This window comes from Pelophylax lessonae (genome assembly GCF_965119305.1).
Source record: "Pelophylax lessonae genome assembly, chromosome: 1".
In the NCBI taxonomy this organism is placed as follows: domain Eukaryota; kingdom Metazoa; phylum Chordata; class Amphibia; order Anura; family Ranidae; genus Pelophylax; species Pelophylax lessonae.
Genome location: NC_138768.1, coordinates 454,095,240 through 454,120,521, shown reverse-complemented (window position 1 = coordinate 454,120,521; position 25,282 = coordinate 454,095,240). Strand labels below are relative to the sequence as shown.

Genomic DNA, 25,282 nt, shown 5'->3' with positions numbered 1-25,282 from the left:
GTGCACAGGGCAGGGTGTATTATACTTTGGGGATAGGGAGGTGACCTGCAAGTAGGGATGGGGAAGTAAATGGGAGTGAGGGAATGCACAGGGCAGGGAGCATCATACTTTGGGGATAGGGAGGCAACCTGCAAGTGGGGATGGGGCAGTAAATGGGAGTGAGGGAGTGCACAGGGCAGGGTGCATTATACTTTGGAGATGGGGAAGTGACCTGCAAGTGGGGATGGGGAAGTAAATGGGAGTGAGGGAGTGCACAGGACAGAGAACTGGTCGGGAGGGGCTGTTATTTTACATAGTGCTAGGCACTGCTACCTTGCTGAGAGGGGAAACACACTCCAAATCACATCCAGAGGAGTTCCTCTTCTGTTGTTTGCATTGTTTTAGAACTCTCAAGCCAGGCTCTTACCAAACGTGCCAGGACCCCCTGGGAACAGGCAGGTCTGGCAAGCTTTAGGGAATTCCCCTTTAAAATCACATTCCGGTAAGCAAAGATACCGCCTTAGGGTGTACTTCAAATGGACATCCTGAGCTCCAAGACACATCAAATGAAAATAAGAAAGCGCTGGATAGCGTAAAACCTTAAAAACTTTGATTTATTGAAAAAAAAAATATCACTCACATAGATAAATGGTATATGCGCATATCTCCAAAAAGATATCCGGCAGGTAAAAATGGCATCTGCCATAACTTCCGCTCAATGCGATAACGTAGACAAAGGATCAAAGTGCCATTCAGCCAGAAGATCTCAGAGTTTCAATACACCCCGAGTTTCCATATGGTAAAGGATAATAGGCATCTTCAAATAGCCCGCAATAGAAAATATAACAAAATGATAAGGGATACATTAAAGCCTGTTAGTAACCACCATCTATCTCTCCACACCACCTTAATCAGATACTATGACTTTCGCCATCCTTACTCACTCCATGTATAGACACACCGCCATCCCGACCGCCAGTGATTCTTGGCATCTGGGCGATGTCCTATAAGGCGTCACAATCCGGATGCTAGGAAAACCCAAGCCGCGGAATTGGCGCACCGGACCAGCTGCCTAACCGCGCATGTGCGAAGATCGCGCACGCACAGTACCAGTCTTCCGGATGGCAGAGGAATGCTCCTCAATCCGGAACCGACGGGCCAGGGGAGGCGGTGGAAGGGAGCAGAAACACCGCTCCAAACAGTCGTCACCACCCCTCCAGGCAGCACACATCCGCCAATGGGGACAGAGCGGCCAGGACTCCCTCTGGTGGGGAAAGAAGGCACCACATGAGAGTGAACACCAAAGCCGGCAAGACACTGTCAAAACTGTACAAACCATAGATACACAAATGTAATATTTGTTGATCCAAGATAATATATATTTCAAGATACAATAGAATGTCATATATCAAACACAACAAAATACAAGAAAACACAAAAAGATATATATAAATAATCCATAATTTATCAACATTAAACATTACATCTTGTAAATTTTGTGTCCAGATAATAAATAGGTCATCAATAAATCTGTACCAGCATAATATCTGAGACAGCCAACCCTCCATCCTCTCATCCAAAAACAGTGTCCTTTCCCAACCTCCCAAATATAGATTTGCATATGATGGTGCGCAGCAAGTGCCCATAGCCACCCCCTGGGCTTAAAGATACATTTGGTCCGTTGAATGTGAAATAGTTCCTAGTAAGTATGAAGTGAAGTAGTTTTTGAACAAATGTCATCAAGGGCCACGTGTGCCTATTCTGTTCTCTCAGGAAAGAATCCATCATCCGGACGCCCTGCTCGTTAGGGATACTGGGTGGAAAGATACTTACTAGTGTAACAAGACATATTGGCTTACATCATAGACACGACAACAATGCAGTATCTTTCTTTGTACTTGAGGTAATTCCCCAAGACCCACGTGGAGGTGATTGGGATAGGCGTATCTTGCAAAAATAAGCATTGTGGATTGAACGCCTCAATGCTATCTCTCCTCCGCGTATAAATGAAATGCTCACATATAAACATTTTTTATTAAATAAATACACTGGCTGCTCCCTTGACTCTAATAGGACGGATATGAAGATCCTTCCCTTTGGGTTAAACTGATTAGCTTGTTATCTTTTTCTCATTATGAAATTGAGCTGTTCCATTTAAGTGGTTATCCCAGGAGTTCGTGCTCATTGATGTGGGGGGCAACATCGGGATGGACAAGAAGGATATGTAATGTTGATAAATTATGGATTATTTATATATATCTTTTTGTGTTTTATTGTATTTTGTTGTGTTTGATATATGACATTCTATTGTATCTTGAAATATATATTGTCTTGGATCAACAAATATTACATTTGTGTATCTATGGTTTGTACAGTTTTGACAGTGTCTTGCCGGCTTTGGTGTTCACTCTCATGTAGTGTCTTCTTTCCCCACCAGAGGGAGTCCTGGCCACTCTGTCCCCATTGGCGGATGTGCGCTGCCTGGAGGGGTAGCGACGACTGTTTCGAGCGGTGTATCTGCTCCCTTCCGCCGCCTCCCCTGGCCCGTCGGTTCTGGAGTGAGGAGCGTTCCTCTGCCATATGGAAGACTGGTACTGCGCGATCTTCGCGCAAGCGCAGTTAGGCAGCGGGTCCGGCGCGCCAATTCTGCGGCTTGGGATTGGCTAGCGTCCGGATTGTGACGCCTTATAGGACACCGCCCAGATGCAAAGGATCACTGGTGGTCGGGATGGCGGTGTGTCTCTATGTGGAGTGAGTAAGGATGGCGAAAATCATAGTATCGGATTAAGGTGGTGTGGAGAGATAGATGGTGGTTACTAACAGGCTTTAATTATCCCTTAGCATTTTGTTATATTTTCTATTGCGGCCTATTTGAAGATGCCTATTATCCTTTACCATATGGAAACTCGGGATGTATTGAAACTCTGAGATCTTCTGGCTGAATGACACTTTGATCCTTTTTGGCCTACCCCCCCCCCCCCCCCCGCTATATCTGGCTCCAGAGACCGCAACTGACCGCCAGTGCTCCAAATCCATCTTTGGCCTCCATTTTGAGTCCTTTGAGGGTAGGAAACATTTATTTTGGGTTAGGACTATATGGCTACGTTTGATTTATTGAATAACTAACTCCATCCTTTACTATAGAAACTAAAACCTTCAAAATTTGTAAAGCAGAGATGGATGCTGTTTTATCTACCTAGCATAGAATACACCACGACTATCAATAGATTGACTGGTTTAGGGGCTCATCTCATCTATTTAGCCCGTTTCCAGACACTAAATATACAGGTTGGGACACATATATATGTACATACTTTCATATATCTTTCTATTTATCCCTATCGTACCTAGATCCCAATATTTCTTCTCTTGGCCTATTCCCGCTAGCATCTGGTGGCGGTCTCCATTTGGGTGACACCATATCCGCCTGGGGGGGTATTTGTTGTGGCTAGGAACATCTCCCTCCTTCTAAGATTTTGGTGATGGTGGTATTGCATGGGAGGACCACGGCTGAAATGTTTAACATTTGTATATCCTGAAACTGACACTATATTCTGTTTATCCACCATAGTGTACATTTAAAACAGAAACTTCTGAAGAAGCGGCAAAGATCTGTGAAACATGTCAAGTCATAGTTTGGGCACGGACCACATCTCTACCCAATTACAAAGAATTTTGGTCTGGTAGCTTTTTTGAGTTATATTTACTAGTCTGTGGCCCATTTTTATATACTTACACTGTTATTGGTGGTTGAGGTGTATATTTGTATGCCATGAATATATTATGTATGAGATTTATGACTTTTTAATGAATTTTTCTTTATTGTTTTCTTTTGAATTAAAATTTATGTTTTTTTAAAAAACAGGATTATTATATGTGTCTATGATTTGTTCTATTATGCAATTTTATGGCACCATTAAAATCCCATTGCCCCTCTCCCTCTTCACGAGACTCGGCAGAGCACTTGTGGAAGCCCAACCGGCCGGGGAGAGTTCTCAGTGTCATTCCCCCCTTTGGCTTGTCAAGGACTTCCCATGCTTGGCCTGCAGAATGCTCTTGCTTTGTTCTAATTAGACTTTGGGAAATAGACGTATGAGTGCTGCCAGCATTGCTGCAGAGGTTGAAGGGGTGGGGGGTCAGCTTGTCAGTGCTCAGACCATATGCCGCACGCTGCATCAAACTGGTCTGTATGGCTGTCATCCCATAAGGAAGCCTCTTCTAAAGATAATACACAAGAAAGCCCGCAAACAGTTTGCTGAAGACAGGCAGACTAAGGATTACTGGAACTATGTCCTGTGGTCTGATGAGACCAAGATAAACTTATTTGGTTCAGATGATGTCAAGGGTGTGGCTGCAACCAGGTGAGGAATACAAAGACAAGTGTGTCTTGGCTACAATCAAGCATGGTGGTGGGAGTGTCATGGTCTGGGGCTGCATGAGAGCTGCCGGCACTGGGGAGCTGGCATTGAGGGAACCATTAATGCCAACATGTACTGTGACATACTGAAGCAGAACATGTTCCCTTTCCTTTGGAGACTGGGCTGCAGGGCAGTATTCCAACATAACAACCCCAAACACACCTCCAAGATGACCATTGCTTTGCTAAAGAAGCTAAGGGTAAAGGTGAGGGACTGACCAAGCATGTCTCCAGACCTAAAACCTATTGAGCATCTGTGGGGCATCCTCAAATGGAAGGTGGAGGAGCTAAAGGTCTCTAACATCCACCAGCCTCGTGATGTCGTTATGGAGTGGAAGAGGACTCCAGTGGCAACCTGTGAAGCTGTGGTGAACTCCATGCCCAAGAGGGTTAAGGCAGTGATGGAAAATAATGGTGGCCACACAAAACATTGACACTTGGGGCCCAATTTGTACATGTCCACTTAGGGGTGTGCTCACTTTTGTTGCCAGTGGTTTAGACATTAATGGCTGTGTGTTGAGTTATTTTGAGGGAACAGCAAATTCACACTGTTATACAATCTGTACACTCACTACTTTACATTTTAGCAAAGTGTAATTTCTTCAGTGTTGTCACATGAAAATATATAATAAAATATTTACAAAAAATGTGAGGGGTGTACTCACTTTTGTGAGATACTGTATATATATATATTACCCCAATTCTAAAAAAGTTGTGACGCTGTGTAATAATCTACATAAAAACAATGCAATGATTTGTAAATCTCATAAACCAATATTTTATTCACAACAGAAAATAAAAAAAACACATCAAATGCCTAAACTGAATAAAAGGAACCATTTTTAAGAAATAAATAAGATCATTTTGAAATTGATGGCAGCAACACTCACAAGGTCATGTTTACCTTGGAATAGCACCCACTCTTCATTTACCAACACTCTGTAAACGTCTGGAAACTAAGGAGACTAGTTGCTAGAGTTTTGAGAGAGGAATTCTTACCTGATATAAGATTTTACCTGCTCAACAGTCCAGGGTCTTCTTTGTCATATTTTTCATTTCAAGATGTGCCAAATATTTTCAGTGGGTAAAAGGTATGGACTGCAGGCAGGCCAGTTAAGCACCCAAACTCTTCTATTATGAAACCATGCTGTTAAATATGCAGTGCGTGGTTTAGTGTTGTCCTGCTGAAATATGCAAGGCCTTCCCTGAAAAAGACGCTGTCTGGATGGGTGCATATGCTGCTCTAAAACCTAACTATATTTCTCAGCATTGATGATGCCTTTTTTGATGTGTAAGCTGTCCATTCCACACACTAATGCACCCCCATACCATCAGAGATGCAGGCTTTTGAACTGAGCTGATAACAAGCTGGACGGTCACTCTCCTTTGCCAAAAAGAATGTCAAAATTTGATTCCTCTGATCACAGAACAGTTTTCCACTTTGCCACTGACCATTTTAAATGGGCTTTGTTCCAGAGAGGCTTTGTTCCTGGGGCATGTTCAGATATGGCTTCTACTTTGCATGATAGAGCTTTACCTTGCATATTTGGATGGCATGGCAAACTGTGTTTACAAACAGTGATTTTTGGAAGTATTCCTGAACCCATGCAGTGATGTCCATCACAAAATCATGTCTGCTTTTAATGCAGTGCTGTCTGAGGGCCCGAACATCACAGGCATCCAGTACTGCATGTCGGCTTTGTCCCTTGCACACAGAGATTTCACCAGATCTTCAGAATCTTTTGACAATATTTTTTTACTGTACATTATGATGTATATTTAAGTTGAGGAACAGTATTCTGAAATTGTTCGACAATTTGTTTTTGCAGCTTTTCAAAGATTGGTGAGCCTCTGCCCATCCTTACTTCTGAGACACTCTGACTCGCTAAGATGTTTATACCCACTAATGTTATTGACATAAATGGATTTATGAGATTTGCAGATCACTGCGTTCTGTTTTTATGTAGATTTTAACGTCCCAAGATTTTTGGAATTGGGATTGTAATACATATATACAATATACATATATATATATATATAGTATATATCATACATATGTACACACAGATATACAAACCCATGCATTGTAAAAGTTAGTATTCTAAAACAAATGAAAAGAATTAAAAGCTGAAGACAATAAATGAATACCTCCTTAATAGAAGCCAACTACAAGGTACTTCTACAATGTTGTATGGATGGATGATGTGAAAGCGCCTTGTTCTTAGGGGATTTTTTTGGATTGTAGAACCTGCTGCCCTTTTAATTGCAAGATGCAATACAAGCTAGATAAAAAATGGTAAAAAATGGTAAAAAGGCGCTGGTATCCCTGATTATAAAATAGATATCAATGGTGTACCAATTTTCTGAAAATTATATAAATGTGTAAAATACGTTTATTCACATACGTTTTTTAATTAGAAGTTTATTAAGTGATCACTAGCACTTTATTGGTTCTTTATTGCACCTTTCAGCACCTTATTGGGTTTGCACAATATATTCTGTGGCACTAGCACTTTACAAAAAGGTTTATGATGGTATATATGATTAGTGGTTATAAAATTTAACCTACATATTTTTTACCATTTTTAGAATAAGTTACTATTTACCTTAATTTATTCCTTGTCACAGACAAACACCAGGCATTACACCTTATATTCATTTTTTAATTTTATAACATTAATTAATTTGTCACAGATATTTGTATTTTACACATTTATATAATTTTCAGAAAATTGGTGCACCATTGATATCTATTTTATAATCAGGGATACCAGCGCCTTTTTACCATTTTTTATCTAACTTCTACAATGTTATCTGGTCCAAGCTAGAGTAGCCACGTGGGTCCTGGGAGATTCCCCACTCTGTTTTAGAGATTGTGGCCAAGAGGGTACAGTTTATCACATATGGAAGACATGTCCATGTCATCTTTATAGCTGTGAGAATTATTTTTGCCAGGTCATGAAAGTCTCCCACAATCCAACTAGAGTTACTAAAGAAGCTGTCCTGGATCGTGATCAATGAATACCTTTCTGCTAAATTGTGAGAAAAGATGCCCTTATTCGAGAAAACATGGGACCCTTGACTCAACTTCCTGACAGTCACCTAATCAAATGCGGATCAGTAGGGGAGCTTGCTAATTCTACTCTGCTTTTCCTTTCTCTTCTTTATCTACCTTGCTTCCCAGAGTTTCTGGGGAATTATCAAGGCCACTTGATGGCCGCTTGAGTTTGGCACAAAATCAGGATATCTTAAGGCCAATTAGTGTTATTATGATGATGTAGGACCTTTCGCTTGTGTTGCTCTCTGTCTAGATGACTCTTAACTGTGTGCCCTGTGTGGAACTCGGGATTGTTATTGTTTTTTTTTTCCTGAGCTGTGAAGCACTTGATTGTAATTGTGAACAGTTGATGCTGTGTCATAACTTTGTACTCGTTTTCAATTGTCAAAACTTTAATAAAAAAAGAGTGGAAGAGAAAAAAAATGAAAAGCTGAAAAAAGTTAATCCCCCTAAAAAGTAACCAAAATATATAAATACTAAATAGTCCATGTATATACTGAAAAGTGCACTGTAAAGAATGAAGTAAACTGAATATCAAAATAAATTAAAACCAGAAAGTCTCACGGTGTATCAATGTGGAATCAAAGAAATCTCCAAGTTTGCTCCTCCACAAAACTCCTTAGATGTTACAAATGAAAGGATGCCAATATCTTTATGGACCCCACCACTTCCTGGTCATTGTGAATGAAATCCTTATTATAACCAATTGTTTGTGTTTTAAATCCATTTTTAATAAAGCAGTCATTGGATTTACAATGACTATTCTTCTATTCCCATGTATATGTGGTCTTTGGAGACTAGTGGTGAAGTGGTGGAGTTCCATAAAGATGCCATTATTGGATTTGGATTAATTCATTGTTTCAGATTGTCAATATTGCATTTGTAACATTTATGCGCAACACAGCTACTCAGAGAATGGGGGTCATTTTTCTCTGGTAAGCCTTCATGTGTAACATGATGGTGGTGTGGAGTTCTGTAGAGGAGCACACTTAGAGATTCCTTTGATTCCACATTGATATACACAGGGACTTTCTGGTTTTATCACAGGCTTTTATTTACATTTTCCCTTAGTGGACTTGATTTATTTTGATATTCTGCATTATTTGTTGTGCACTTTTCAGTATCTACATTCTGGATTTATATATTTTGGTAATTTTTTTGGAAGATTAGCGTGGCACTGGTTTTAATTTAAAAAAAATTTGTATTACATGACCTGCACAGTAAAAACAGAAAATAAAAATAAAAATAAAAATATGGATAGCTATACAGTAGCAGTAAATATGTAAATGGTTAAACACTTGGAAGCTGCATATAGTAAAAAAAAAAAAAAAATTCCTGAGGACCCTACGTGATGGCAATATTTTTTATTAAAAGTCATATACCTGTAGTTAATGCCATATAAAGAACACAGGTAAGATGAGATTCGATAAAATAGATATGTAAATGCTTTCTCTTTTTGCTGACTTTATACGGATGTGAAAATTAGTTGTACCAACAACCTATTGGGAGAGCAGCAAATACATCAAATCTAAACAATTTAAGAAAAGCAACAACCGTTGATCCAAACTAAATTAGTATTAAAATGGGTATACTGATACAAAAGACTGTACCAATGGGTGTGGAAATGCAGTGATAAGACAGAGCCAGATACTTAACCTTTGGGATAGGCTGGAGGAAAGGTAGATGTGTGGCAAAGGAAGAAGCTCAATGCGTTCCACCAAACTTTTAGCTGAAAATCTAACCCCATAATGCTTAACTTTAACGTAACTTAACATTTAAGTGTTGAAAACCTACCGGATTAGACTTAACCCCTTCCACTGCTTCCTCCCAAGGCTGAAAACATTTAGTTTTGTTCAACCTCCCTGTAGATGAGATCTCCCATGCTTTTTATGTATTTATTTGCTCTTCCCTGTACCATTTCCAAGATATTCTTTTTCTGAATTCTTGCTCAGAAGCAAACTTTAAGATGAGGACACAAAACTGCTATGCATAATAAGCTTCTTTTTTATGTGTAACCTTTTATCCTAAAATCTTTAGAGGCTGCAGGCTGGTACTGCGTTGTTGTATTGAGACTACAAGGACACCCATAACTCTCTCTATCACTGATTAACCTCATTTACTCAGCTACATTGTATGCTGCATACGTTCAACTCCCCAAGGCATAGTTTTTATTTGTGCTCACTAAACCTCATTCGAACAGTGTGCTGATTTCATGTAATTTTAATTCCAAACTTTGTATATTTGCTTTGCAGCAATACATTGATATGATTCCAAATAACAATGATTATCTTTAGAAATAACTAAGCTGAGCTCTTTGAGAAATTGTATTTGTAAGCCATCTAGTGCAGGAACTTTATCACATTTTGTTTAGTTGCTGTATTTTCTTTATGCCTACCCATTATATTGTGTCAGTTACTAAACAGTCTAAGTCCCCATTCACACTAGAGCGACTTGTCAGGCGACTTGGTCGCCTGACAAGTCACGGTGGGTCGCCTGCCATTGATTAGCACAGGACCCGTTCTAATAGGAGCGACACAAGTCGCTCCGACTTAGAAAAAGGGTCCTGTACTACTTTGGGGCGACCTGGAGGGGACTTGCATTGACTTCAATGATATGAAGTCCGTGCATGTCGCGCCAAAATCGCGGTGCACGCTGTGCACCGCGACTTCACAGGTCGCCCCGGCAAGTCGTGTCGCCCCTGTGTGAATGGGCTCTTAAACTCTGAAAGAATAACTTAAAAAATTAATCTAACTTCCTTGAGGACTTGTGTGTTAATAATTAGTTGCAAGAGCTTTAGTAACATTTTGTCACGTCGTTTTTCATCATATTAATGCAAAGCCACTGGAATACAACATAGTGTTCCCAAAACTCCTATCACATTTATGATTTATGGTTGATTTACTAAAACTGGAGAGTGCAAAATCTGGTGCAGCTCTGCAAAGAAACCAATTACCTTCCAGGTTCTATTGCCAAAGCTTAATAGAACAAGCTGAAGTTTGAAGCTGATTGGCTACTTTGCACAGCTGCACCAGATTTTGCACTCTCCAGTTTTAGTAAACGAACCCCTATGTTCATTTGAATCTAGTCACTGTTTGTCTAACGAAATGTGCCAGATTTGTGGGGCACAGGGGGTTCCCTTTAAATATACACAGAATACTGGTATCAGTATGATTAGCAAAAGTACAACGTTTATGACTGTTAAAGCACTGTGAAGGTCTATATATTTCTTAGACAATTCTCTTAATAATACATGATGTCATTTTAACTCTAGTCAATAAACAGAAATCTCACCACTCCAGGCATATACAGTGCTACACTGTCCAACATGCTAGAAGGGAAGCCTGCTACAAGCAGTATACCTAAGCCTTTTAAGTGAAAAGGTATCATAAAAAAAAAAAAAAAAATCCATGTTCCCACTGAAGTAGCATTGAAACCTGGCCCCACCAGGCTCCTCCCTTAATGAAATGACCAATGCTATGAATAAGGAACGATTATCTCTTGTATGTCAGTTGAACTGTAACACATAAAGGTAACTGTCCGCTTATCACTTTAAATCCTTGTTATGCACTAACTGCCAGGTGGAACCTTTCTGCCTTCCTCTTGTTTCCCTGGGGAATGATTTAATCATCAGACCGCTCTTCCTTCCTCTAGTTTTAGAGGCAAGGCTTTCTGTGACTCAGAATTCAGATGCAAAGCAAGTCAGCAGCACCTCACGGGAAGGCGATTGCTATGGAGGTTTTCTAAAGTATAAAGTTGCACCCCTTGGCAAGCGGACCGAGGTACGCAGTAAAAAATCATTATATATAAAAGTATATATGTTCTTAGGCATAAATTGTTTCCATGCTGTTAGTTTAAAAATATGCTGTAGATAATCCAATGTTTGTATATTAAGGATTGTAATCCAAATCCTTGTACATGTAGTCATGTTTCCTTAGATGTTTAATGTAATTTAGATATGTGTGCAGACAACTGAAATCCACCTTGTAACACATTTGCAATTAACCTTGTAACCCCCTTTTTGGTGATCACTGTAAACAAATGTATGTCATTTTACAGTTACAGTTACGGGGCTCATGGTGCTTATGGTTTATGGTGCTCAAGGTGTTAAAGAGATTAACGTTGGTGGAGCTCAACCCTCCTGCACACCTTTGATGCGAAAGAATAAAAGTACTTCACCCGTCACAAGCTCTCCTCTCCTTATTTACTCGATCCCAAAGGGGCCGCTACAATAAATATATACAAGTTACCACCAAACTAATATGCGTTTCATAAATGTAATGAACAATTTGAAGAACAAGATACTATTTTGGGGATCAATAAATTGGGACCCCTAGTGGCTGCAGAATGCTTTTCAAATATCATAGTTAAAAATACAATCAGAAATTATGGTTCCTGAGCATCCTGGATGCACTATATGTAATGTGAATGCCATCTGACGCTCTTACCCTTAGCCGTAGCCTTTCCGCCTCTTCCTGATATCCAGTAAGCTGCTTCTTCCATTTCTCCACATTAGCATTTGCCTCACGCAAAGCAGCTACCAACTTGTTGTTGTTGTCCTGGAGACTGAAGAACTCAGATTCCCATTGCACTTCACACACCGAGCTGCATAATAGACAAGGGATACATATAATCAAATTTATTTTTTTAAACTTAACTTGCCCATTATTAGCCTTCCATACTTCAGAAAGTATATACTAATGTGCCTTGTTGGGTGAGGGTTCCCATTCGTTTCCTAATGTAATAAGAGGAATACAGTGGGAGGGCTCTTTTCCTCCTGGGTTGAATCTGACCTGGTTTACCAGGCCTGTCCCCAGTTGCAGGCAGAGCTCCCCCTAAGAACTAATGCCTTTTTGGTAGGGATGATGCTGCAGGAGTGGCAGTTCAGGGGTGCCAGAAATTCTCATGGTGGAGGAGCTCACTTTGAGTTTATTATGACACTTCCATTACATCACCCATTATACCTCTTTTTCACACCTGCCTTCTGGGCTGGGCCTTTTGGTCGGAACCTCAAGAATGTTTATAGTGGCCAGACGGACTGCCACGGTATCACACATTGGCAGAGAAGCACTTTTCCTTTATCCCTTTCCCCCTTTTTTATGTTTTTTTTTTTGTATTTTCTTTTTGTGTACTTTTACACAGCATGATGGCACCGTTACTTACTTTCAACTAGTAGGGTGTAGGTCTGGGCTTGCCCTAAAAGTCCTCGGGGAAAGGCATATGGCCTCATGGCTAGGTTCTCCCCCTTCCATGGGGTCTCCCTTCAGGGCAAGCCCCACCTAGTACTTAGATCTTGCTTCAGGAGGTCTCCTGAAGAAAAGGGTCTGCCTACTTTCGGCTGGGTGGACCACAAGTACCCCCATCTCCGTCAGGAATCTGGCGCTCTGGGGGACCAGGGCCACCGTCTTTTGTCTTTATAAGAAGACCATGTGTACATCTTGTGCATTTGTGTGCATCACTTTTGTGTGCTCACTTTTTTTTTACCTGGTGTTAGTTTAGAGTATGCACACCGCACCTTGGAGCTTAAAAAAATACCACTGTGAAGAACCTAAAGCAGAAATTTATATGGTATTTTTTAGTCTACTGTGTCTCACTTATACAGTCCAATACCAGCAAACAATCCAATATACTATATTACATCTCTTTAAATATAGAGAAGTTAACAGCAGAACTAAGGAGTATTAAAAGTGAACAGAGACTCCCCAACATGTTGGCCTTTGCAAGTTTAGATTAATGAAAATTAGAGAGGCAGGAGGTTAGTAGTGCAAGAAGATGCTTTTAGCCCTCTTGCCTAAGGTTTAATATTAGCATTCATGGTTTTCTAAACTGCAAAATAAATGATCCTCATGAGAATGGTTGGCTGGAATATGAAATCTACCCATACTAGGCAACTGTTAACTCACTCATGTTCATAGATTGCTTATTTAAATGCGTTACCTCTTCACAACTGTGTGGCAATTTCTGGCTATGTGCATTGCATATATATATATATATATATATATATACATACACCATATACACATATAGGTGCATCCCAAAAAATTAGAATATCATCAAAAAGTTAATTTATTTCACTAATTCAATTAAACAAATGAAACTCATTTAGAATTGATACACACAGTGTGATATATTTTAAGCATTTCTTGATGATTATGGCTTACAGCTAGTGAAAACCCCAAATTCACTATCTCGGAAAATTTGAATATTACATAAGACCAATAAAAAAACGTTTTTTTAACTTGCCGACCAGGCTATAGCCAAATGACGGTTAAAGCACAGTCGGCTAATTCTGGGAAAACATACAATGGCGTTCTACCAGATCGTGGTAAAGGGCCAATGACAGAGGCCCTTTACCACTTGATCAATTGTCAACAAGCTGGCGCATGTCCGGTTCAGTTCTCTCCTCGCACGCTATACACACCGATCGGTACAGCGTGTGAGGAGAGGAGGGAGACTGCAGCACTGATCATTCGTGCCCCATCTGTGCTTCAATCATGCCTATCTGTGCCTCAATCATGCCTCATTCATGCCAATCTGTGCTTCAATCACGGCCATCTGTGCCTCATCCGTGTCTCAATCATGCCTCATGCATGCCAATCTGTGCCTCAATTATGCCCATCTGTGCCTCATCAATGTCAATCGGTGCCTCATTTATGTCAATCTGTGCCTCATCCGAGCTTCATGCATGCCCATCTGTGCCTCATTCATGTGCATCCGTGCCCCATTCATGCCCATCCGTGCCACATCCATGCCTCATCTGTGCTCACCCATGCCACATCAGTGCTCATCTGTGCCTTATCCATGCCACATGAGTGCTCATCCATGCCACATCAGTGCTCATTCGTGCCACATCCCTGCTCATTCTTGCCACATCCATGCCACATCAGTGCTCATCTGTGCCACATCAGTGCTCATCCATGCAACATCAGTGCTCATCTGTGCCACGTCAGTGCTAATTCGTGCCATATCCATGCCACATCAGTGCTCATCTGTGCCACATCCATGCCACATCAGTGCTCATCTGTGCCACATAAGTACTTATCCGTGTCAACCTGTGCCACATCAGTGCTCATCCGTGTGACATCAGTACTTATCTGTGCCACATCCAAGCCATTTCTGTGCTCATCCATGCCTCATCAATGCCACATCAGTGCTCATCCATGCCACATCAGTGCTCATCCATGCCACATCCATGCCACATCAGTGCTCATCACTCTCACATCCATGCCACATCAGTGCTCATCCGTGCCACATCCATGCCACATCAGTACTTATCTGTGCAACATCCACTCCACATCAGTGCTCATCTTTGCCTCATCCATGCCACATCAGTGCTCATCTGTGACACATAAGTGCTCATCCATGCCACATCAGTGCCGCTTCAGTGCTTATTAGTGCCCTACAATTCCTCACAAATGTGTCATGGGTTATCAGAAAATGAGATTTGTAATTTTATGTCCCCAGAGCACCTGAAGGTGATCTCTGAATGTTGGGCCTCTGCATGTGGCTAGGCTGTGTAAAAGTCTCACATATGTGGTATCGCCATACTCATGAGTAGCAGAATGTATTTTTCGGTGTCATTTTTGCTATGTACATCCTATGTGTTAGAAATATCTTATAAATGGACAACTTTGTGTACAAAAAAAAAAAAAAAAAAAAATCTGTTTTAATTTTCTTTCCACATTTTCCAAAGACTTGTGGAAAAAAATGACACGTTCAAAAGACTCATAATGCCCTCTAGGTTTATGTGTTGGGGTGTTTGCTTTCCAAAATGGGGTCATTTTGTGGGCATTACCATTGTCCTGGTTATTCAGGGCCTTCAAAAGTGTGATAGGTTCTCAGGAAGTTATATATGTAATTTATGCTCCTAGAAGGCCTGGAGGTGCTACTTGGATGTTGGGCCTCTGTGTGTGGCCACACATACCACACACGCCATACCCAGGAGGAGTAGCAGAATGTATTTTGGGGTGTAGTTGCAAGTATGCCTATACAGTGTGTAAGAAATAACTTGGTAATATGACAATTTTGTAAAAAATAAAATAAATAAAAAAATATTCATTTTGCAAAGAATTGTGGGAAAAAAATACAACTTCCAAAAACTCACAACGCCTCTTGCTAAATACCTTGGAATGTCTACTTTCCAAAAAGTGTCATTTGGGGGGGTATTTGTACTTTCCTGGCTTTTTAGTGTCTCAAGAAATTAGATAGACCAGCAGTACATCAGGTGTGATCAAGTTTAAATAATTGGCACCATAACTTATGGACTTTAACCTTATCAAAGATCAAATATTATATACTTATTTATTTTTTTTTTTTTTTACCAAAGATATGTAGCAGTATAACTTTTGGCCAAAATTTATGAAGAAAAATTACTAAATTTACAAACTATTATAACCAAAATGAAGATACATGATTTTTTTTTTTTTTTACAACATTTTCGTATTTTTTTCATTTACAGCGAAAAAAAAAAACAGTGTTGAATAAATACCACCAAAAGAAAGCCATATTTGTGTGAAAAAAAAGGACAAAAAAATGTTCATATGGGTACAGTGTTGCATGACTAATTGTCATTAAAAATGTGAGAGCTGAATATTGGCCTGGTTAGGAAGGGGGTATAAGTGCCCAGTGGGTAAGGGGTTAATACAGAAATGTTGGCTTACTGAAAAGTCCATGTACAGTATAGTATGCCCTCTTGGTCAGGGCTTCTTTTGCATGAATTACTGCATCAATTCGGTGTGACATGGAGACGTTCAGCCTGTGGCACTGCTGAGGTATGTGTTATGGAAGCCCAGGTTGCTTTCATAGCGACCTTCAGCTCGTCTGCATTGTTGGGTCTGGTGTCTCTCATCATCCTCTTGACAATACCCCACAGATTCTCTTGGGGTTTAGGTCAGGCGAGTTTGCTGGCCAATCAAGCACAGTGATACCATGATCAATAAACCAGGTATTGGTACTTTTGGCAGTGTGGGCAGGTGCCAAGTCCTGCTGGAAAATGAAATCAGGATCTCCATAAGCTGGTCAGCAGAGGGAAGCATGAAATGTTCTAGAATTTCCTGGTAGAGGGCTGCGCTGACTTTGGACTTGACAAAAGAAGGACCAACATCAGCAGATGACATGGCTCCCCAAATCATCACGGACAATGGAAACTTCACACTGGACCTCATGCAACTTGGATTCTGTGCCTCTCCACTCTTCCTCCAGAATGAAATGCAAAATTTACTTTTATCCAAAAAGAGGACTTTGGACCACTCAGCAACAGTTCAGTCCTTTTTCTCCTTAGCCCAGGTAAGACGCTTCTGACATTGTCTCTGGTTCAAGAGTGGCTTGACACAAGGAATGCAACAGTTGTAGCCCATGTCCTGGACATGTCTGTGTGTGGTGGCTCTTGAAGCAAAGACAGCAGCTGTAGTCAATTCCTTGTGAATCTCCCCCAAATTCTTGAATGGCCTTTGCTTCACAATCCTCCCAAAGCTGCGGTTATTCCTGTTGCTTGTGCAACTTTTTCTATCACACTTATTCCTTCCACTCAACATGTCATTGACTGTCTTTTGGACAACTGTCAAGTCAGCAGTGTTCCCCATGATTGTGTAACCTACTGAACCAGACTGAGAGATCATTTAAAGGCTCAGAAAACCTTTACAGGTGTTTTGAGTTAATTAGCTGATTAGAGTGCGACATCATGAGTCTACAATACTGAACTTTTTCACAATATTCTAATTTTCTGAGTTAGGGCTCTTTCACACGGGCGGTCCGATCAGATCCGCCTGTCAGGTGACATGTCCGCTGACACCCGCTGCCATCCGCATCCGATCCTGTTCGTGAAATCTGGACGGACAGAAACCCTATTTTCCATCCGTCCTGGGGATCAGATCGGATGGGATCGGATGAGAGCGGACAGGCGGTCCGCTCTCATCCGATTCCCTATAGAGAGCAGCGGGGGCTGTGACACCTCCCTCTCCACACTGCAAGCGGAGACGGAGCGATCATCCGCCGGCTCAGCGGGGATCGCGGATCGATCCCCGCTGAGCAGCACGGATCCGCCTACGGAGGCGGACCGTGTGAAAGAGCCCTTACTGAGTTTCGGGTTTTCACTAGCTGTTATCCATAATCCTCAGAATTAAAAGAAAGAAATGCTTGAAATATATCACTCTGTGTGTAATGCATCTATATAAAATATATGAGTTTCACTTTTTGAATTGAATTACTGAAATAAATCAACTTTTTGATGATATTCTAATTTTTTGAGATGCACCTGTACATGAAAAACTGACATCCTTGGCTAATAGTACCACAAATACAAATCATACCTTTTAAATACATGTTCAATGTTTCTTTAAATGTTGTCATACCTATGCAATGTTATATTTACATACTGACATATCTTTCCCTATTCCATTTCCTTCAATGATGCAAATATAGAATAGAGTAAAACAATATGGGTTTTGTTATTTAAAAAGGGAATAACTAACTAATATTCTATTTGACACTTATTAGGCCATCTACATGTTTCTGAGAGGAAATTTAGTTATATCGGTGGTCAAAATGTAAATTATATATGCATTTCTACATTGTATTTCAATTATTTCTACCCTACTCCTATTAATCAGAATGATTAGCGTTTTTAAACTTACTTTGTGAAGTTCTCTTCAATTCTGTAACACATTTTTACAATATCCTGTGAATAGACACTGCTATGTTAAACATTTCACAGAGCCTGCCTTCTGAACTACAAAATTGCTGACGAGGAGTTTTAGGAGGTGTAGCTTGCAGGCAGGAGTTTTAGGAGGCGGAGTCAGTACAGAAAGCTTGCAGGCAGCAAGGTACCATGAGACATGTGTATGTATATGTATCAGCGCTGCTAAAAAAAAGTGCAAAATTGTGCTCTAAATAACTATACAATACTGTTAATAAAAGTCCTTACACCTAAATGAATGTCTAATTTAGTGACCAAGATACAATAATAAATAAATAAATATATGTGCAATCATATACTTGTGCAACCAAAGATTTATTTCTGTGTAAAGAGCAGCTTCAGAGGAGGCCCTAGTAGGAGGGGCGAAACGCGTCAAGCCGTTGCTCGTACGTCTGACGTCATATCCGATTCCGGTGGTTGGAATGCAAGCAGCGAGAGCGGCGTCCACCACACGATAAGCGATCTTTGCATGGTTGTATGTAAGTGCATTACCATTTTTTATTCAATAAAACTTTAACAATATACTACACTATGGAGGACCTTCTCTTTTCATATGGCTGTGCCCATGGGGGAGCATAGAGAATAGATCCGGTAATCCAGAAGCAACGCCACTCTTGTTAGATCGTTGTGTGTGCATATCCCAGTATTATCCGGTGTCCACCTGCCTGACCAGAGAGGGGGAGTGCTATCTACGGGCGATCACACTCCGTGTATACGGTGAGTGAGGGACTGAGAGGGGAGCATGCAGTGAAGGCACCTGGCACAGAGCACAAGACTTTGTGTGGAACTGTCATCAGCATTTGCTGTAGGAACACTTAGCACTGAGCACTTTGGATCTTATTGGATGAGATCCTTGTGGGACTGTTGTTTATATTTATATTTATTGTCACTATATATTGCTCACTATCACTTGGCACTTTATGAGTTATAATATTGGCATCTGGCACTATATTGTAATCCGATATTAATATTTAATATTTATACTTGAAACTTTACACAGAAATAATTTTTTGGTTGGACAAGTATTTGATTGCACATATATTTATTTATTTATGATTGTATCTTGGTCACTAAATTAGACATTCATTTAGGTGTAAGGAATTTTATTAACAGTATTGCATAGTTATTTAGAGCACAATTTTGCACTTTATTTGAGCAGCACTGATACATATACATACACATTTTAGAAAGGAACCCCCTTTTTTTCTCATCAGCAACCCATTTTCATATATAGATAGCTTCACATACGAGTATTCTGTGCAATATTTAATCCTGAGCGCAGGTACCCATACATACTCTACCATGAGACATGTAGCCCCTAAGAAATTGTCACTGGAATGCCAAATATACTATTGCTTGTATTGTTATTACAATGCTGATGTTTTTCAATGAAAGTGTATGCTTCAACCATAGATGTCCTTGAAACATGCTGTCTAATTCAACTGCAGAAAATCAACTGAAATATCTTATTAGAAGTAAGAAAGTTTAAAATTGAACCTTCATGAGGCCTAACTTAGTGATTCACCAACAATTCAGTGCCATTTTATTGAGTATGTTTTAGCTGGGTTCCTCCATGCTGTCTTTAGACCCTCCAAACCTTCCCTGTGCCTTCCTGATCTATCTACAGGCCAGTCAGAAGCAACTCTGTAATCAGGGAAAATAACCCACATAAAAACATTGTGGGAAAACACATTTTTGAATTTCAAGGTATATGAACTTATTTCAGCACTGCTCAAAGCACTTATTACTAGTTAAATTGCTCCAAAAGCCCACATGTCATATATAAATAGTCGGGACTTCAAGTGGTTAAAGTGATTGTAAAGTCTTGCTTTTTTTTCTAGTAAAATAACAAACATGTTATACTTACCTGCAGTGATTTTGCACAGGGCAGCCCAGATCCACCTCTTCTCGGGTCCCTGGCTGGAGATCATGGCCCCTACCTCCTGTTGAGTGCCCCCAGAGCCGAGCCACAGCTACCTGTGTCCATTCAGACAATGAGCCGTGGTTCGGCCCTGCCCACTCTTTCTCCTGATTGGCTAACCTACTGATTGACAGCAGCGAGAGTCAATCAGGAGGGAGAGTCCCAGACGGCCGAGGCACATGTGTACATCGCTGGATAGAGATGGGGCTCAGGTAAGTATTAGGGGGCTGCTTCACACAGAAGGTTTTTTTATCCAAATGCATAGAATGCATTAAGATAAAAAACCTTCTGCCTTTACAACCACTTTAAAGCATGCTCACTACTTTTTCTTTATGTTCACCTAGTGATCCGGCCAGTAAGTCTTTTATTTTTCAACTTCCTTTAACAGACAAGATGTCCAGCAAATATGGCAGTTAGAGGGTTGAGACAAACCACTTACCACTGAAAGGGCTGCTTACTATGCCAAAAAGAAAAAAACGAATGCTGAAACTGCTTAACCAATTCTGGACAGGAAGGTTTTCCCCCTTAATGACCAGGCCATTTTTTTGCGATTCGGCACAGTGTTATTTTAGCTGGAAATTGCGCGGTCGTGCGACGCTGTACCCAAATAAAATCTATGTCCTTTTTTTTCCCACAAATAGAGCTTTCACTTGGTGGTATTTGATCACCTCTGCGGTTTTTTTTTTGCGCTATAAACAAACAAATAGCGACAATTCTGAAAACACAAAAAAAAAACAATATTTTTCACTTTCTGCTATATAACATTCCCAATAAAGAAAAATTTGAAATTAAATTTTAGGTCAATAATTTGCATTCTGCTACATATTTTTGGTAAAAAAAAAATCCCAATAAGAGTATATTGATTGGTTTGCGCAAAAGTTACCGCGTCTACAAATTAGGAGAAAATGTTATGTCATTTTTATTTATTTATTTTTACTAATAACGGCGATCAACGATTTTTCACGGGACTGCGACATTGCGGCGGACAGATCGGACACCTAACTGACATTTTTTGGGGACCAGTGAAATTACTACAGCAATCAGTGTTAAAATATGCACTGTTACTGTACTAATGACACTGGCAGGAAAGGGATGGACTTATGGAATGAACACAGGGACCTGTGTTCCTAAATAGGAGGAACACAGGAGCCCTGTGTTCATTGCTGGCAGAACAGCGGTCTGCTGTGTTTACAATAGCAGACAGCTGTTCTGTCTCCACGGGGAGGGATCACGGGTGCCCGGCAGCAATCGTGGCTGCCAGCCCCGCAGATCAGCTTCCCCTTTGGCAAATGGGCGCACGTTCACCCCGAAGAGAGCTCCCGTAAAGCGACGTACAGGTATGTCATATCGAGGGAGCCTGCCGACCTGCCGCAGTATAGCAAGTGGTTAAAAAAGGTTAAGAAAAGTTTTGGCTTTAGTTTGTTAGCCAAGTCTATCTAAGTCTGCTAGAGCATCTAACAATTCCCAATTTAAAATGTTGCTGTCCAATGATATCTCTGTTGCTCTTTCTTCCAGAGTGAAGACAGCCGAAGACAAGGAAGTGTGTTACCTGTGGGATTACCAGGTGACATTAAAGGGAAAAAATCCTAAAAAAATATTGCAGCCACAACCTTTAAGGATTGGTAGGCTGCAATACTGTATATAATATTTATGTTTTGGAGTTTAATACCAATTCAATGCTGCCAATTCAGAGATTCGCCACATACAAATGATGGAGAAAAGTAAACAGAGGAATATCTCTAAAAGTGTGGTTTTTGAAAAACCAACAGATCAAAGTTGAGAAAACATGGGGTCACTGAGGAACAAACTAGAGCAACAATTGGAGTGACACCCTTTAGGAAGACTAAGAATGCAAGGCAACAGGGGTATACAGTATATTTGTTTGTGAATTTGATGTCATTTTCTCCTGATTAAGTTATTACGCTGAAATATATCAAACATTGACCTCATCACGCATACATGTGACTGGCTGTGGTGGTCTGGTTGGTGTTTTTGATAGTGTTTGGTGAGAATCTATTCCCTCCAATTATGGTTACTTGACTAAGAGGTTACCCAACACCTACATCTTGATGCTTGTGAGAGTGTAGTGGCGCTACATTATTATATTTTTATTAAAATGTTGCTACTTTATGGAAGCTATTTCTTTCTCCTTTTTCAGATTGCTTAACCACTTGCCTACAGTGCACTTTCACCCCCTTCCTGCCCAGACCGATTTTCAGCTTTCAGCGCTCTCACACTTTGACTGAGAATTACTCAGTCATGCAACACTGCACCCATACAAAAATTGTGTCCTTTTTTTCACACAAATAGAGCTTTCTTTTGATGGTATTTGATCAATACTGGGTTTTTTATTTTTTGTGCTATAAATAAAAAAAGACTGAAAATATTGTGAAAAAACGCATTTTTCTTTGTTTCTGTCATAAAATTTTGCAAATTAGTAATTTTTCTTCACAAATTTTGGCCAAAATTTATACTGCTACTTATCTTTGGTAAAAATAACCCAAGTAAGTGTATATTATTTGGTCTTTGTGAAAGTTATAGAGTCCACAAGCTATGGTGCGAATCATTGAAAATTGATCACACTTGATCACACCTGATGTACTGAAGGCCTATCTCATTTCTTGAGACACTAAAAAGTCAGGAAAGTACAAATACCCCCCAAATGACCCCTTTTTGGAAAGTAGACATTCCAAGGTATTTAATAAAGGGGCATGGTGAGTTTTTTGAAGTTGTAATTTTTTCCCACAATGCTTTGCAAAATGAAGATTTTGTTTTTTTTTTTGTTTGTTTTTTTACAAATTGCCGTATTAACAGGTTATTTCTCTCACACAGCACATGTATACTTGCAACTACACCCCAAAACACATTCTACTACTCCTCCTGAGTATGGAGATACCACATGTGTGAGACTTTTTCACAGCCTGGCCACATACAGAGGCCTAACATCCAAGTAGCCCCGTCCGGCATTCTAGGAGCACAAATTACACATATAATTTCCTGACAACCTATCGCACTTTTGAAGGCCCTGGAGCACCAGGACAATGGAAACCCCCATAAAATTACCCCATTTTGGAAAGCAAACAGCCCAACGTATAATTTTTGAGGCATAATGAGTCTTTTGAATATGTCATTTTTTTCCACAAGTTTTTGGAAAATGTGGAAAGAAAATGAAAACACATTTTTTTTACACAAAGCTGTCCATTTATGCAATATTTCTAACACATAGCATGTACATAGCAAAAATTGCACCCCAAAATACATTCTGCTATTCCTCCTGAGTATGGCGATACCACATGTGTAACACTTTTTCACAGCCTGGCCACATACATAGGCCTAACATCCAAGTAGCGCTTTACACAAAGTTGTCCATTTATCCACTTTAAGACTGGGCCTATTTTTGACACTTGGTGTTTACAAACTAAAATCATTTTTTTTTGCTAGAAAACTACTTAGAACCCCCAAACATTATATATTTTTTTTTAGCAGAGACCCTAGAGAATAAAATGGAGATCGTTGCAATATTTTTTATCACACCATATTTGCGCAGCAGTCTTCCAAATGCGATTTTTTTGAAAAAAAATTCACTTTTTTGAACTAAAACATAAGAAAACAGTAAATTTAGCACATTTTTTTTCCATAATATGTAAGATAATGTTACGCCGAGTAATTAGATACCCAACATGTCATGCTTCAAAATTGTGCATGCTCACAGAATGGCGCCAAACATTGGTACTTAAAAATCCCCATAGGCAACATTTTAAAAATTTCTGCAGGTTACTAGCTTAGAGTTACAGAGGAGGTCTATGGCTCAAATTATTGCTCTCGCTCTAACGATCGCGGCGATACCTCACATGTATGGTTTGAACACCGTTTACATATGTGGGCGGGACTTGCGTATGCGTTTGCTTCTGCGCGCGAGCTAACGGAGGCAGGGCGCTTTAATTTTTTTTTTTTTTTTTTTTTCCTATTTATTTTATTTATTATTTTTTTATTTTTACACAGTTTAAAAAAAAAAAATGTTTTGATCATTTTTATTCCTATTACAAGGAATGTAAACATCCCTTGTAATAGAAATAGGCATGACAGGTCCTCTTTATTGTGAGATCTGGGGTCAAAAAGACCTCACACCTCACAACTACACTAAAAAAGAAAAAAAAAAAAAAAAATTGTTGAAAGAGGAAAAAAAAAAAAAGCAAAAAAAAAAGCGGCCCTTTAAACCGGTTGCTAGGCAACGTCTTTTGACGTAGCTCCGGTCCTCCAAGACCATAGAGTTGAGTGAGGGCCATCTTGCCCTCACTCGACTTCCTGTCTCTGAGGATCCGGGACCGGATAGTTTTCCCCGCTGCCGGCGGGTCCGGCAAGCTGGGAAAACGTCTGGGACGCGGCAGGAGGGGGGGGGGCACCTCTTCCCCTGCACCGTAAGGGTAATTCCGCGGCGAATCCGCCACTGGTACCACCCTTATCTGAAAGCCGACCGCCCGCCGTTTCAAAAAATACCGGGGTTATGGGGGCTATCTGCTGCCATAACTCCAGTATTTAGCTTTTAATGGCCGACGCATATAGTCGTTAGGCGGTCAGTAAGTGATTGCATGTATATGACAAACAGGTGACGATGACTGATGGGGTGACAGGTGACGATGACTGATGGGGTGACAGGTGACAATGACTGATGGGGTGACAGGTGACGATGACTGATGGGGTGACAGGTGACGATGACTGATGGGGTGACAGGTGACGATGACTGATGGGGTGACAGGTGATGATGATTGATGAGGTGACAGGAGACGATGATTGATGAGGTGACAAGTGACGATGATTGATGGGGTGACAAATGACAATCACTGACGGGGTGACATGTGACGATGATTGATGGGGTGACAAGTGACGATCACTGATGGGGTGTCAAATGACGATGATTGATAGGGTGACAGATGAAGGTGACTGATGGGGTGACAGGTGACGATGTTTGATGGGGTGACAGGTGACGGTGATTGATGGGGTGACAGGTGACGGGCGATGGTCACTGATGGGTGACAGGTGACGGGCGATGGTGCACGGCGGTACTGATGGCAGTCTCTGGTGACCGGTGAATTTTAGGCTATGTTCACATGTGAGCGTAGCGATCACGGGCAGAATCACTGCGATTCTGCCCGTGATCCAGAAATCATTGCAAATGGCGGGACGCCTGTGCGTTGCCCGTGATTTGCAATAGCACCC

The 25,282-nt window shown here is 40.5% G+C and overlaps 1 protein-coding gene across 2 annotated transcripts in view; it reads right to left on the bottom strand.

Annotated features, from left to right (window-relative positions):
- HOMER3 (homer scaffold protein 3) overlaps positions 1-25,282 on the bottom strand; it is a gene marked incomplete at its 5' end in the record, with an annotated part of 299,617 nt that overhangs the window by 69,437 nt on the left and 204,898 nt on the right. For both annotated transcript variants that reach the window (XM_082243055.1, XM_082243056.1), the window contains one exon: positions 11,900-12,056. In XM_082243055.1, the coding sequence (XP_082099181.1) occupies positions 11,900-12,056 (157 nt within the window). The remainder of the gene's footprint in view (positions 1-11,899; positions 12,057-25,282) is intronic.